The sequence below is a fragment of the Panthera onca genome, chromosome D1 (genome assembly GCF_046562875.1).
Source record: "Panthera onca isolate mPanOnc1 chromosome D1, mPanOnc1 haplotype 2, whole genome shotgun sequence".
In the NCBI taxonomy this organism is placed as follows: Eukaryota; Metazoa; Chordata; class Mammalia; order Carnivora; family Felidae; genus Panthera; species Panthera onca.
The window spans coordinates 112844323-112858589 of NC_138348.1; the positions used below are offsets into that span (position 1 = coordinate 112844323).

At 45.8% G+C, this 14267-nt stretch overlaps 2 protein-coding genes across 3 annotated transcripts in view; one reads left to right on the top strand and one right to left on the bottom strand.

The window, feature by feature from the left end:
• PDGFD (platelet derived growth factor D) overlaps positions 1-14267 on the top strand; it is a 222687-nt gene that overhangs the window by 111933 nt on the left and 96487 nt on the right. The window lies entirely within an intron of this gene.
• On the bottom strand, positions 1249-2699 carry DDI1 (DDI proteasomal shuttling factor 1). The gene has a single exon (XM_060604572.3). It carries the CDS (start codon positions 2554-2556, stop codon positions 1357-1359), a length of 1200 nt encoding a protein of 399 aa, XP_060460555.3. The 5' UTR covers positions 2557-2699; the 3' UTR covers positions 1249-1356.

The window sequence follows — 14267 nt, forward strand, 5'->3', positions numbered from 1 at the left end:
AAAGGCATATGGTGATGACAGGGAGCGTTTTGTTTTCCTGTAACTTTTGGGAAATGCTTTCAGTGGCTTTAGATTTTGTTGGGAAATTTTAATTTAAAGAATGCCCTAGATCATAATGAAGCCCAGGCACCTGACAATGGCTCTCTGCTCCAAAGTGATTTATTGATGAGAAATCTGAGTTGTGTCAGATGTGAACCGATATGCCTAAGTACCATTGAGCTAGAATCAGAACATGTATTTCTTGACTTAGAATCTACTGTTCTTTTTTTTTTTTTAATATATATTCATTTTTGGCAGAGTGTAAGTGGGGAAAGGGCAGAGAGAGGGGCACAGAGGATCCAAAATGGGCTCTGCACTGACAGGCGCACAGCAGCAAGCCCGATGTGGGGATTCAAACTCATGAACTATGAGATCATGACCTGAACCAAAAATAGAAGGTCAAACGACTGAGCCACCCAGGCACCCCTAAAACAGAGGGTTTTTTGGGGATTTTTTTGTTAGATGATTTAGTTGAAATGAGTATTAAGGGATGTGGCCCACTGCCTGCTCCTACCTCCCACTGGCCCCACAGCACAACCACTAGCCTTCCAAGTTGCACCATATAATTAAATTTAAAAAATCTACTTGCTGGCCTTCATTTTATGACCAGGGTTTCTTTGAATGCAAGGGAAAGGGGGCATTATTTTAGACTTCCTAGGAGAAAATTCCATTTTCTCAAATGTGGCAAAACAGCCTTTAGGGGCAGAGTGCAGTGAGCATGATTCCAGGGGAGTCCGCTGGAAGGGAAGATGTAGAATATGAGGAAATCTGCCTTTCTACTGTCCAAAACAGACATTTGTAAGTATTAATCAACTTCAGAGTGTAACTGGCTCACCATTTCTAAGACTTTTCCCAAAGAAAACAACATCTGTGAAAATAGACCTATTTCTCTTAATGTAAATAGTTGTTAGTGCTGATTGGAAATTGTTTTGTTACAGATGTTCTGTGGGGTCTGTAGCGATGGCTCTTTCTAGGGAATGAGCAAACAGCATGTGGTTTAGACGAGCCACCCCTTGATCTGATAGGACAGTGTCTCTAAAGGAGGAGATTGATTTTCTTTGATGGATTCTCTGGAAATCACGTGGAACCTCCAGAGCCTTCCTGGGCTGAGGCTCAGTGACGTTGGGATAAGGGAATGGATGAGGGGCTGAGATCAAGCAATCATGACTTACACAGTGATGGATCTCAGAAGGTAGTGCTGAAGCCAGGTTTGGTTGTTACTGATGTTTTTAATGATTACATGGCCAGTGAGCTCGTATTTTAGAATTTCCCGGGACCTGAGGCTCCCTCAAGGTGGTGGCATATTTATAACCCATTTCAGTGCTTTTTCCGTCCTAAATCCTTGACCGAACGCTTAATAGTGTCCACTGCTTCCTTGTCTGAAGACTCTTCTTGCCCAGCACCGCTCACCAGCTTGGCACACAGGGGTAACTCCCCCTCGGGAAGGAAGGAAGTCTGCGTGCCCGTGGTGCCGATCACCAGCACGTTTTTCTTCAAGTCGATGGAACACTGATGTCTCCTGAGCATGTCCAGCCCGAGAAGCATGTCCATGGGCTGGTCCTCGAGGATAGAGAACGAGCACTGAAGGAAATCCCCTTCGATCTGAATCTGAGCCAGATGGACCCGGCCCATGATCCTCTGTGTGCCCACCCCCTTGGCGATGCCAGCCCAGCGCCGGTCCACCAGCCGGATGATATTGCACCTCTCGGCACAAGCCTGGCTCATGATGGTCATCTGGGCCCCCGAGTCCACAAAGGCCTTCAGAGGGTGCCCGTTGACTTTGCAGTTGATGTAGAGCATGGCCACTTGCCCGAAACTCTCCGGGGCCTCCTCCATCGCTATGTTCATGTTCTCCTCGATGTTCTGCTGCCGGATCTCTTCTTCGATTCTGGCCTGAGCTTCCAAGTCGAATGGGTCCGCGGAGTAGAGACGAAGCCTCTCCTGCTCCCGCAGGGCCCTCTCCCTCTGCTGCTCCATCAGGACGCGCGAAAACGTCTCGAGGTTCCCACTGAGCAGGGCCTCGGCCAGGCGGGGGTTGCGCTCCTTCAGCAGCGACAGGTCGTGGGGGCTGGACAGCAGCATGCTCCGAATCAGCACAGGGCTGTCCAGGCTCTGTGTGGACACCCTCTTCTCCCCGGAGCTGAGGCCACGGGGCTGCACCCGGCGCTGCAGGTGCTGCGGGGGGGGATGCTGGCGGCCGCCCGACGTGCCCGGCTCTGCCGGCCCGGCCAGCTCCACGTGGGGCAGGCTGGCCGTGCGGCCCGGCGTCCGGAACCCCACGCTCTCCTTCTGCAGCAGTACCACCACGTCACCGTCGCGGAGGCCGTAGGAGCCCAGCGAGCTGTGGTCGTCGGCCAGGACCTGCTCCATGTGGATGATCTGGATCTCGTTGGCGGGGACCCCCGACTCCAGCTCGCACAGCACGCGGAAGTTGTGCAGCTCGAAGTCAGGGCTGACCTGGAGGGAGAAGGTCACCTCCGACAGGTCCCTCCGCACACAGTACACGGTGACCAGCATGGCATGGGCCCCGGGTCGGCGCAGGGGATCAGCCACGTGGCGGGCTCACCGGTGTCCTCCCCTGGTGCCCCGGCTCTCGTTCATTCGCTTGTCGGGGAGGCCCAGCTGCTCACCAGCCCCACGGAACCTCGAGGGCACGTGTGTGTTCCAGACCCTGTTTGTGTGGTGCTGCTTGGAACTTGGAACGCCCGCTCCCCCAGAAGCCAGGTCTCTCCGGTCCCACCGTGTGGTTCCCAGGCCAGCCCTTCCAGCCCTGCCCATCCGTCCTCTGGGAATGATGAGCTCTTCCCGAATAGCAGGGAAAGGTTTCATCGGGGCCCTCTGAGAGCTATAGTCTGTGTGCTCTTCGTCACTCTGCAGGCAGGGAGTGCGGGTCGCCTCCACGGCCAGCATCTCCCTGTGTGCCTGGGGCAAAAGACAGGGGTCAGACTCAGTGCCTGAGCTCTGGGTGGGGTGGGGGTCAGACTCGGTGCCTGAGCTCCGTGACCTCACACTCTCGGGAGGGCTCGATGGTGAACGGGGAAATCGCAGTACTGGAGGCAAGGGCTTCTGCTGAGACACGTTGAGCTCCAGAGGAGACCAGGCAGGTCCTGATGGATGCACATTTTCCGTGGGAAAAATGGTGAGAGTCACTCCGGACGAAAAGAATTAAAAAAGCCAGAATTCATGACGCGGCCTGCTTTCTGTCCAGGGATGTGAGCCATCCAATGTAATAGGAGAAATTTGTACGTGGTTTCGAGTGGCAGGATGTGAGGCTGGAAAGAAGATGACTGAATCTGGTTTACAGAGTCACACGTGAGTCCAAGGAATGGCAATATTATCAATAAGGAAGAGTCCTCCCTCCAAAAATATAAAAAAGGAAGGGCGGCAAAGAAAGAAAACAGAGAAAGGAAGCGGGGAAGATTTGAAGCAGGTGTGTGTGTGTGTGTGTGTGTGTGTGTGTGTGTGTGTGTGTGTATTTCATTTAATTGACTTAAGGAAGAGGTCTCTCACGCTTCATGGGGACAGGTGGGGAGAGAGCCAGGTAAAGGGTTCTCGATGGTGCAGACGGGGGACTGTGGGTCGAAGGAACAAATACGAGGAAGGCTCCAGCCCGCTCTGTGGGGAACAAGAGTGTTCCCTGACTAGAATGGACCGCACGTGTCTACCCATCGGATGCGGGGAGTGGAAAACCCCAGAATGCGTGGGTGACACGGAGGCTCTCAAATGGAGGCCTGGTTAGAAATAGGCCCTTTCCTCCAGTGGATGCATGAGATGCGTCTTCGAGGAAACCAACCTGACATCAGTTCTGGAGTCAAATGCGTCATGAATGCCTCTCTGGGGGTGTCTCTGGCTTCCTCTCCGACAGAGGGCCCGTTCCCTCCCACAGGCACCTGAGCGGAGGCTCGCGGGGTCAGGGTAGACAGGACCTCCAGGGCCAACGGTGGCCGTGGAGAAGTCCTCGAATGCCACTCTTTGTGTCTGTATTTCAGTGAGGAACTCCTGCCTCCCAGGTGTGTGTCCTTACCAACCGCAAGGTAGTCTGCATCGTCGGCCCTGTCCCTCCCCGCCTCTTTATTGCAAGTTCTGTCGGAACACCTGCACCGTTTGTTCTAGGTTGCATCAGCCTACAGAAATGCTTTGTTTTGGCCTCGTTTGTCTCCAAGAAAGGATGGCCTCTCACCCGTTGCTCTGACTGTCATTATCTTTCCACACTCCTGTTCATTCATATCGGAACGTGGAGTAAATGCCCAGTGTGTGCGAAGCATGAGCTGAGTTCCGGGGATAATGTGAAGTGACAGCTGTGTTCGTAGAGGACCCCGCGGTCTTTGAAAGGGGGGTGTAGGTGGACACGCACACACACACATACCCACACAAAGTCAGCGGGTTGAAAAAACACCAGACAAGTCCGCACAACTCGGGTGGAGCGAATAATGTCTGGGGAACAAATGCAGGATGCGGAGAGGGGGTCGGGCCAGGAAGGCTTCCGGAAAGGTGGCGAAAAGGCAGCCGCGTGGGGGTGGACATGGTGGAGAACCGGGGGCTGAGAAGTGCGTGGCCTCCCTTCACACCTTTAACCGGAAAGGGAGCGGCTCTTCAGGATGAGGAGGATTTTGTAACAGTTTTGGGGGGGGGGGGGGGTGGGCGGAATCTTGCATTGTAATTTTCCTGTAGAAAATTGTGAATTACTTAGGGCTATTTTCCACTCTTTGTGGAGAGGGATGGCCTTTTGACTCAAAATGTTAAGTTCACAAACTCCTGTAGTTGTTGATGTCCTGGTGAGTCATCAGAGATCAGCCTTGGTCGTGCTGACCTTGAGAACAAGTGTAAGGTGAGACCCAGCCAGCAAGGCTCAGATTCTACATCTTACCAACCAGCTTTGGACGGTTGGTTGTCAGGGAGATAATGCTAGGGTTTTGTGTTTTATAAACAGTGGGCGAGATCATTTTTGCAGAGTAAGCTTTGGATTTTTTGGCACAGCAAGGATCCAGGGTTCACATCCAAAGAAGAAGCTAACGTTCTTTTTGTTCATGTTACCATTGCTTTGTTACTGAACATAATTAACCTTCATGCCATGTGTTCTATTAGCTTGCTGTGACTCTTTACTTTTGGTGGCATTTTGCATTAATGCCATTTTTCCTAGTATAGTCTTTTCTGAGAATACGCGGTGGAAAGACGAAAGCCTCAAGGTCTGGCCAATTCAGTGTCATCATTCCCCACAGTATCACACAGGATGTCAGGATTAGCTGGGATCTAGGGTCCTCCAGTCTAGCCACTTATGCAGACCTCGCCTCTGTTGCAAAGCAAGCAGCCTGGAATCTAAAACGCTAAACACAGCCTTCTGGGACTACATATATGTGGTTTGATTCTTTCATTTCTCTCAGCACCGTGGGTGTTTGAGATGCCATATGTGTAATTATCTTCCCTCAAAACTGTAATGATAAACTTACTCTGATTGTATAATAAACTCAGGGATCATCGGGAGTCTATATAAATACGCCTAAATATAAAAATGATCCCACAGCATGAATTCCTGTTGCACAGCCTGGTGAGAAATGACGGGCGCTCTGAATTCTCTAGGTGCACAAATCCAGGTAACTGGGGGTTCTTGTAACTTCTCCTGACGAGTTTCTGTGAATATATTCTCTCACTTCTCTTCTTTCATAAGTACAGTATGGGAACATAATTGAATCTTCCTTTGATAAGTGAGACTCCCTACAAGGTCTCAGGGCGATCACTCAGAAAATCGATTCTCCTTGTACAGCCTAAATACCCAGAAAATAGAAACGATGACGCTGATTTCAGGCCAGCCCACTAAACAACCCCGAGGTTATTTTTTTGGAATAAATCCACAACAATTCCCTTTATAATTTGCCTCTTGATAAAACCTTAATGCAGTAAAAAATCCAGATAATTATGGTGTCAGTGAAGTCAGTTGATGTTTAAAGCGCTATGTCTTGCTCGTTACAGAGCAGACGTCTTTTTGTGAAAAGGAGTAGCTTCGTAAATGTCTAGTATGTAGCATATATAATAATTAAACCACATTAAGCACACATATCAGCTTGCTGTGTTTGGATTCCTTGCTTGAAATATGTGCCTGGTATCACTTTAAAAATAAAGTACTTATTAAGACAGGGCAATTGTTCCTTGAAATTCTCAAAGCAACTTGGGAAAGATGCAGAATTTGCAAAGCTGATTCAGAGGTTAAACCACTAATTTTCTTACTATTCTTCCATTTGCTTTACAATAATACAATACATTGTCACAAATGAACAACATTTATTTCCTCAGATAATTGTTCGGTACACACATTAACAGTACTCCGATGAAAGTTCAAGCTTTTGTTCGTACGTTGGAAGGTTTCCCATTTGAGAGGTTTAGCATTGCCCATCTTTGAGGCTTAAACACCATGATAAGACCTCTAACTTAAATGTATAAACAGATATGTAATTGAAGAAACTCATGAGACCTGAGAACATGGTCTGTATCAACCTGCTGGCAACTCAGCTGGTGTTTTTCTTTATTGTGAGGAGGCAGAATATGGACAGAAGACCTGCACTGCACAAATATACACGTGTGAGGAGAGAGCAAGTGCACACGTAGTGAGGACATGTTCTCAATCACTTAGAATGTGCAATTAAAAAGATATACACTTTTCCAGCAGGGAGCACTTTTATGGCACGTTGTATTATTGCTTTATTTTATAGATTACTGTTTTAACATTTAATCATAAGAAATATGTTTTAAGTATATATTGCATGTTGAGAATAACACAATGTCTTGATAGCTTTTGGCTGCTTCAAAATATAGACTTCCCAAATCTAAATATACATGTGATTTACTTATTTTTAAGAAAGTTTGCTGCTATAATTTTGTGCCGTATGATCCCTTCACTGTCTTAATCATTTAAAAATTAACTCAGATCTGTAGGATGCACACCTTATTACTGAAAGTCTGAAGATCACTTGTAATTTGTGAGAGAAACACTTACAGATTAAATAAATTTAAGGTAATAAAGACAGGATGAAAACAACTTACGATTTTGTGGGTTGATACTTGTTTCTCAACTTTCTAGAAACTTAACTAGAAAAAGAACGTTTCCATTTAAAAATTTTTGCTCTATGGAGAATAACCAAGTTACACAAAATAGTAACAGTAATGATAATAGAGCCTTAAGATGTTTTCATTTGAGCTGTGATTGGGGAAAATCATTCAAACCTTTTTAAATGTTTACTCTTTTATAGCAAACTTGTAATCAGCACATTTCAAAAACACTGTAGTTTAGAAATACCATCGTGACCTATTCATAAGTTCAAATACACCATAATAACTCAAACATAAATTTTCTTCGTCAAAATATTAACACTAGCATCGTCATTCCTCATTACATTTAGGTAATTATGTGTTATCCTGAAAATGAGAAAATAATTTTTCGCTCGTGTGGTGTTAATATTCAATCAACACAGTGTTCTTTTGTAAACATTTTCTAGGTATCTGTCTTTTCTATGGTAGTTGGTAGAAAAGACAGTATGCTTCTGAGCGTACTCCTCAAGTTCGGAGAACAATGGCATACATTTGACCAAATATCAGCTAGGGGACAGCCAAGAGTTAGCATTTTTTAAACTTTTATTTTAAAAATTGTATCTTTATTTCATTACAACTACTGTGTGAGATGTTTGTGCATCACCTGTCTTACTCAACTGTGAACCCTCCCAAATTCCTAACAAAGGGCCTCCATCATGATGTGTAAGCGAAAGTGCTGGAATGAATGGGGAAGCAGCCACAGATTGGACAAGAGTCCACATCACAGTGGCACCAGCATCCTGGATCTTCATGAGTCCTTTCCTACTGCTGCTAGGAGCATGCTTCTAAGGCCTGAACCCACTACTTGTATTGGGGTTTTTGGTTGTGGTGTTTTTTTTGTTTTTTTTTTAGTTCTGATTTACTTGTGACTTCTCTACTCTTCCTCTTTGTTCTTCCTGTAGAGTCATTCTTGGTGGGAAATCTTTGGCAGTGTCTTGTCCCATTAATTGCCCAGAAGTATATGTATTTGGAAAGTTACAGACTTGTTTATTATTTACGTGTTAGTTAAGTTTACACGCCATTTGGAGATGAGCTCGTAAACATGTTAATCATTTTTCACAATGAAGATGTCATGGCCACCCTCTATAAGCAAGTCACTGGGCTGGTGGCTTCCGGGACAGACGGATGAGTAGGAGTCACTTTCTTCTTTCAAAGAACAAGATACCTAGTAGGAGAGAGAAGACACACATAGGCACCTTGCTTGGAAGCGATCAAGGTTCCTTGTTGGGTTGTTGTGCCAGACGTGGATAGGACTGTGCCCAAAGGCTCGCTGCAGAAAGTGCAATGACATTGGGTCCGGAAGAAGGATTTGGTCATGGTGAAGTCTTTCCTGCCTGGGTTTGGAGGGACAGTCCTTTCCTTGAGGTATCACACCACTCACTTGACTCCGTTCTCCTCACGCACACATCTTACTGTTCACTGTTGTCCTTGTAGATGCTGTGGGTGGTAGGATTGGTGCAGGGAGAGACCAGTAGTCTCCCTGTCCCCAGCATCCGCACATAGAATAGACACCCGTGCTTCCTTCCGGTCCCAAGCCTTGCTGGGGAAGGGGCAGTCATAGCTCCAGGAGGAAGAGCTCAGGTGGTGCCTGGGTTGAAATCTGCATGGGTGTTTTTCTCAGTTCACTTCATCTGGTTTATAGTTAGGGAAAGATTCCTTCCAGTCTTCGGCATGACGTTGTCCATCCGTCTTAGCTTATGTTACTCCCCAGCCTGTGCAGATATTTTATTAGAAAATGGGTAGAGGCTAATTCAGGAATATCCAGAGGTCTTTCTGGGGTGGGTGCTTTTAGTGTATGTTTATATAAACGCATATAACTGGTGCATATCATCCTGTAATATAAAGGTGTTGATGGAACTACGCACATATTGGTAAGCTGATGCAGAACTTTCTGAAAGTAACCAGTGTTTACATTGTCCATACACATTTAGCCCTGACACAGGAGACTTCTCACTGTAGGGCACGAAGTAATAGCATGCAGTCCTACCAAACACGAAGGATCTGATGGCTCTAGCCACCGGCCATGCCACCTCAAAAGCTAGTTATATGGCAAGTCACTTTATTTAAGCTGACACTTTGGGTCCACCCATCTTTGCAGCAGGATGTATGCTGGTTTTCTGGTGGGACAAAGCTAGAGTGAGAAGATCTGCAATAAATACAAAAGCCACTTGTGCCACCATAACATGGTCAATTGGATATTTCATGAAGTGTATGCATCATAGGTGATGTCTCTACAGTGGTCTCATAAAAGACAGAATTTCCAGATTGTTGTTTATGTAGCTTTTTCTGTTCCAAACAGCAGCCGAGTTAATTGATCACCATGGTAATTAGCATGGCTGAATCCCATCTATCAATAGGATTTAATTGTATTCCAACCATGAAAATGAGAAACAAGTCTGGTAAACAAAAGCTTCATTAAAAAAAACAGCAAATAAAAGAGAAATCAACTCACCTTCTGTTTTTCTCAGAAAAATTAAATTGAGCAGCCCAGATACAAGGATTCTTTTTTAGGCTATCTCAATGGCATCAGGTACAGAGCATTTTCCTTCTTACTATTAGAAAGGTTTGGGTGTGTTAGCATCTCCATGGGCTCTCTCTCTATGCTGAGACATAGAGCCGCCCCTGCCTGTCCTGTTCCACATTTGTATTCCACTTAGGAATATTCTGTTCCATTCAGCTTATAAAATGGGCTTCACTGCTGATATGCGCTTGTTTACTGATGTATTGGTGAAACATTTCAGTGCTGGTTAGACACAGAATGTAAGTAGCCTCTTTCTGGTGACCTCTGGAGGACAGGAACTAACCAGAGTACATGGATACCCTGGCTTTCAAAACCAGACGCCCCATTTCTGATGTTGAAGACAAAGAAGATACGATCATTGATTTTTTTTTTCTTTACAAACTGTAAATGAAATGGAACAGAAATGTCTAGACAACCCTGACAAAACTTTTATTTTTCAGTATTAACTCGTTTTTCTTCAAAACAACTTAAGGCACTGTTCATTTTGAACAAAGTCTTGATTTATCTTACGTTCTTACTGCAATGTTTTTCATGTAGACTTGAGAGTTGTGCTGGACCCTTCGTGCCTGTGGCTAAGAGACACGGGACCAAATGTTCTAAGGATAACTCGTAAATTACTGCTTATGCAACATGAGATAAACTGGCATTGAATTAAAATTAAAATGTGGAGCCGACTGTAGTCATGGTTTCGGATATTAAAATAGTATCTGAGACTACTTTTTAGAAAAGTTTAAAGCAAACAGGATCATTGTCTCTTGAATTTGCAGCAAACAACCTCACACACACACACACGAACAACAACAAAACCAGTGATGGCCTCGTGTAGGGGTGTGATTTGTGTTGTTGGGATGGATGTGTAGCACATCTGCCCAGCAATTAACCGTGGTTCCCTCTTCCCTTTCAGAGTCCTAGGTGAGAGCATTCCCTTACAGTATGAGCTTTTAATCTAGAATAACTGTGACCATCCTAGATACAAAATACCTCAATTAGAGGGAAAAAGTCATGCTCTACTTTTAATAAAATAGGCTCTAAGTGAATCATTTCTTAAAAAGAGCTGTGAGTTTTGTTCTTTGAAAATATTGACTCATTCTTCCCTCTGTGACCAAAAAGAAAATCAACAAAACACAGGCATCTTCAAAAACTAGTATAAAAATTTAATTAAGATATGTTATTCTATCCTTACATAAAACAACAGTGTTTTGTACCTGCAGTTATGGAAAACAGTCTCTCTCTCTCTCTCCTCCTCTCTCACACACCCACACACACACGTGCATGCACGTGCACTGGTTAAGATATACAGATCAGTAAGACAGAAAGCCTGTTGTAGCTTTTTTAAAAAAAATGTTTTCATGTTTATTTTTGAGAGAGAGAGAGAGAGTGCAAGCAGGGAGGGGCAGACAGAGGGAGACACAGAATCTGAAGCAGGCTCCAAGCCCCAAGCCATCATCACAGAGCCCTGTGTTGGGTTCAACCTGGGGCTTGGACCCACAGACTGTGAGATTATGACCTGAGCCAAAGTCGGACGCTTAACCAACTGAGCCACCCAGGTGCCACAAAAGCCTGTTGTAGCTCTGAAGTCATAAAAATAGGGTTTAAGTTCCCTGAATGTGTCACTTATTATCTGAATGCCCTTGGACAAAGCGTTAATTTCTCTGAGCTTCATAATCCTCTTCTGTAAAATGGGGATGGTGATGATAATCTCTTTTGCATAGGATTTTGGTATGGACTTCATGGATAATTTGAATTTGTCTTGTAAACAGAAAAACACTCCACTGAAGTAAGTTACTGTTTTTTCTATGAGTAGTAACAGTAATTAACAACCTGGAGAAGTCAGAAGAGATGATGCAGGTTATAAATCCCGAAGGAAATATGTACGTTAATTTTAGCCCCTTCTTGACGCGGATCAGATGCCATTGTGTCTTTAAAGCCATCCCTACTCCCTTGGGCCTTGAACTCTAGGCTCCCCAAGATGGTAGCAAGACTTGATCACCAACCTGTTTGAAAACCAGGAAGTGTGCTTCAAAGGTTGGCTAAGAAAATCATTTAATAGTGCATTATTTCAACCATTTGTTCAGTGTCATTTTTAACCATAGCAATCTGCAGGGTGTTCTTGTAGGTTAAAGAAAGTCAACAATAAAGTCCTTGCTCATAACGTGCCTACAGGATTATTAAGCAGACAGAACATAGTGTAAAGACAATCCATCCGCCCTAATTAGGAGTGAAAAAGTGTTGCATAGTAAATAAGGTGAGTAATGCTTACGTCACGTGCAACCAAAGGGTTGAGGTTGATGCTGAGAATGTAAGTATTGTCTTTCCCCAAAAGTATGATTTAGAATCCCTGTTGTCGGCAGGTATGTGTTAGATGGGACAGTGAGTGAGCCTCTTTCCGTAGGACACCTTTCTCAAAGACCTTTAAAAAAAAAACCCAGAAACCAAATACCCAAATTACGCAGCTGAGGAAGTGAAACCCTTGGCGTGAAAGCCCAGAGTCATTAGCACTGGCCCGTGTAACCATGAGGCCACGGGGTTGCAAGCCTGGGGGCTCCATGGCATGGTTTATAGCAGCATCTGAAGGTTCCCTTGAAGAACCAGTGTGTTGACAGGGGTCATTGGTCCCGTGGCTGTTGGTCAACACATCCAGTCTTTCGGAGAAGGACCTTCAAACCTTTTTGATGGTGAACCTCATTACTTAAAAAACAAAAATGACTTTGATCACACTCTCACTTTTTTAAATGGATCTGTTAAAATAAATACCAACAGAATTTCTACTCTTCTTCTCCCTCCGTCACCAGTGCTGGAGGGGCAAGATTCGGTCACCTTGGATGCCGTTAGAAGACACCTCTGTGTCTGAGGCTCTGAGGTACGGCCAGGGGACAGCTTCCTTTGAGGATGCAGTGGGTTAGAGTCAAAGTCGGAGGGCAAGAGGCATGCGGAGATCCGCACATGTGATGGCACCCTGATGGGCATGTCCAGTTGGGTGCGGGTCAGGAGAAGGTGGTGGACAGCCTCGGGCATGGAGCAGGGTGGGTGAGCTCGGGGATGACAGGGGCAGCGGCAGGCCTGGCCTCCTCCCCTGCTGTACTGGCATGTGGGGCAGAAGGGCACGGGGCCTCGGGGGCGTCTGTGGATAAGGATGGTTCCCAGAGCAAAGGGCGACAGAAGAAAGCAGGTTCAGCAAGACCTCACCTCTGCTTCCCAGCGGCTAGAACAGTTCCTCCTGCCTTGACAGCCGAACGCCAGGCTGAGATTGTGTGATGTTGTGCTTGGGAAGCAGACCCTCTTGCTCCCCATCTGTGCCCCCTGGGCCCACGCTTGTGTTCCCAGAAGTGCTGACATCTTCCCACACTTGGCACCGTGTGCCTTGGCCTCCCTCGTCAGCCTGGACGCACAGAAGCCTCAGGTCGTGCAAGACGTGATTCGGGGGACACGCAGCCCGGCTTCCCTGTCTGTCTGGGGGGCCGTTCTGAAGGCCGTTCTGGGTGGTTCCTCCGGGGGCGGGGGGCTGAAATGTGGGTGCTCACAGCGACCTTGAGCTACGCCTTCTCCTGCTTGGTCTCAGTTTATCGACTTCCTCAGCTGCGCCCCCTGCAACGAGCCCCCGAATGAAGATAACCTGCACGTCGTCTGTATCTCAGGGCACAGCCCCCGCACAAAAACCATTAGGGCCAGTCCCATATTTAGTATCGTGCTACGGGTGCTGTCCTCAAAGGACTTCTGGAGTCTCACGACACATGTCGATGTTACAAAAAGGCAGTGGACTTATGCCTCACACCATCCGGGCAGGGCCTTGGGACCTGGCTCTGGGTTCAAGGTGGCTTTTATGAATTCTCTGTGTTCTGTGACAGTGTTTTCAACCGATGCTCTGAATTGACCGATTCGGATTCAGAAGCGCCCCGTCCGTAACTCTTACAGTTTTATGTATTTTATAATTACAATATATAATCAAATGTGGCTGGCAGGCAGTTTGACCTAAGTCTGAAGGGCGTGGACTTTGGATATAACAAGGTTCAGTTCCCTCCTTGCACACTTCTGGTACTGTGCATAGATGCTTTTACATTTTAAAGGCTCTCCGTGTTGCTATCCCGTTGACTTCTGAGAAATCCACTTGGCATTGACTGGGGGCTTATTTTAAAGCATCAATCATGGTATGATCCTTGGTTAAGGATGTGCTCCCCATTCTGCCCACAACGTCTTGAGATCAGTTCTTCAAGCACAGATTATACAAATTTGACACTTATATGTGCAAATAGGTCATTTGTATGCACATTTTTGACAGAAGCCTTATGTTTATCTCTCATTGTTTTGACAATATTAGCAAAACATTAGACACTGACTTAAATATCCGTTCTTTGTATGCAATTCAGTCGACTTATTGTGGTGCTTTGAAAAAAAATCATATTCCATGGCCAATTAATTTGTTTTACATGTGAAAGGTGGCTAGAATAGGGGCCTGACAGGTAATTTTCTTTCATTCTTTTGGTGTGCCATCACCACGCTGAGATGTGTTCTTAAGCGTATACTTGGAGATTTTAATCCTTTGATTTGCCTATTTGATCATCCTAACTTACAGCCCAAGATGAAAACTACTTCTTGAAACTCACTGCCAAAATGTGCGTTTTGTAAGACC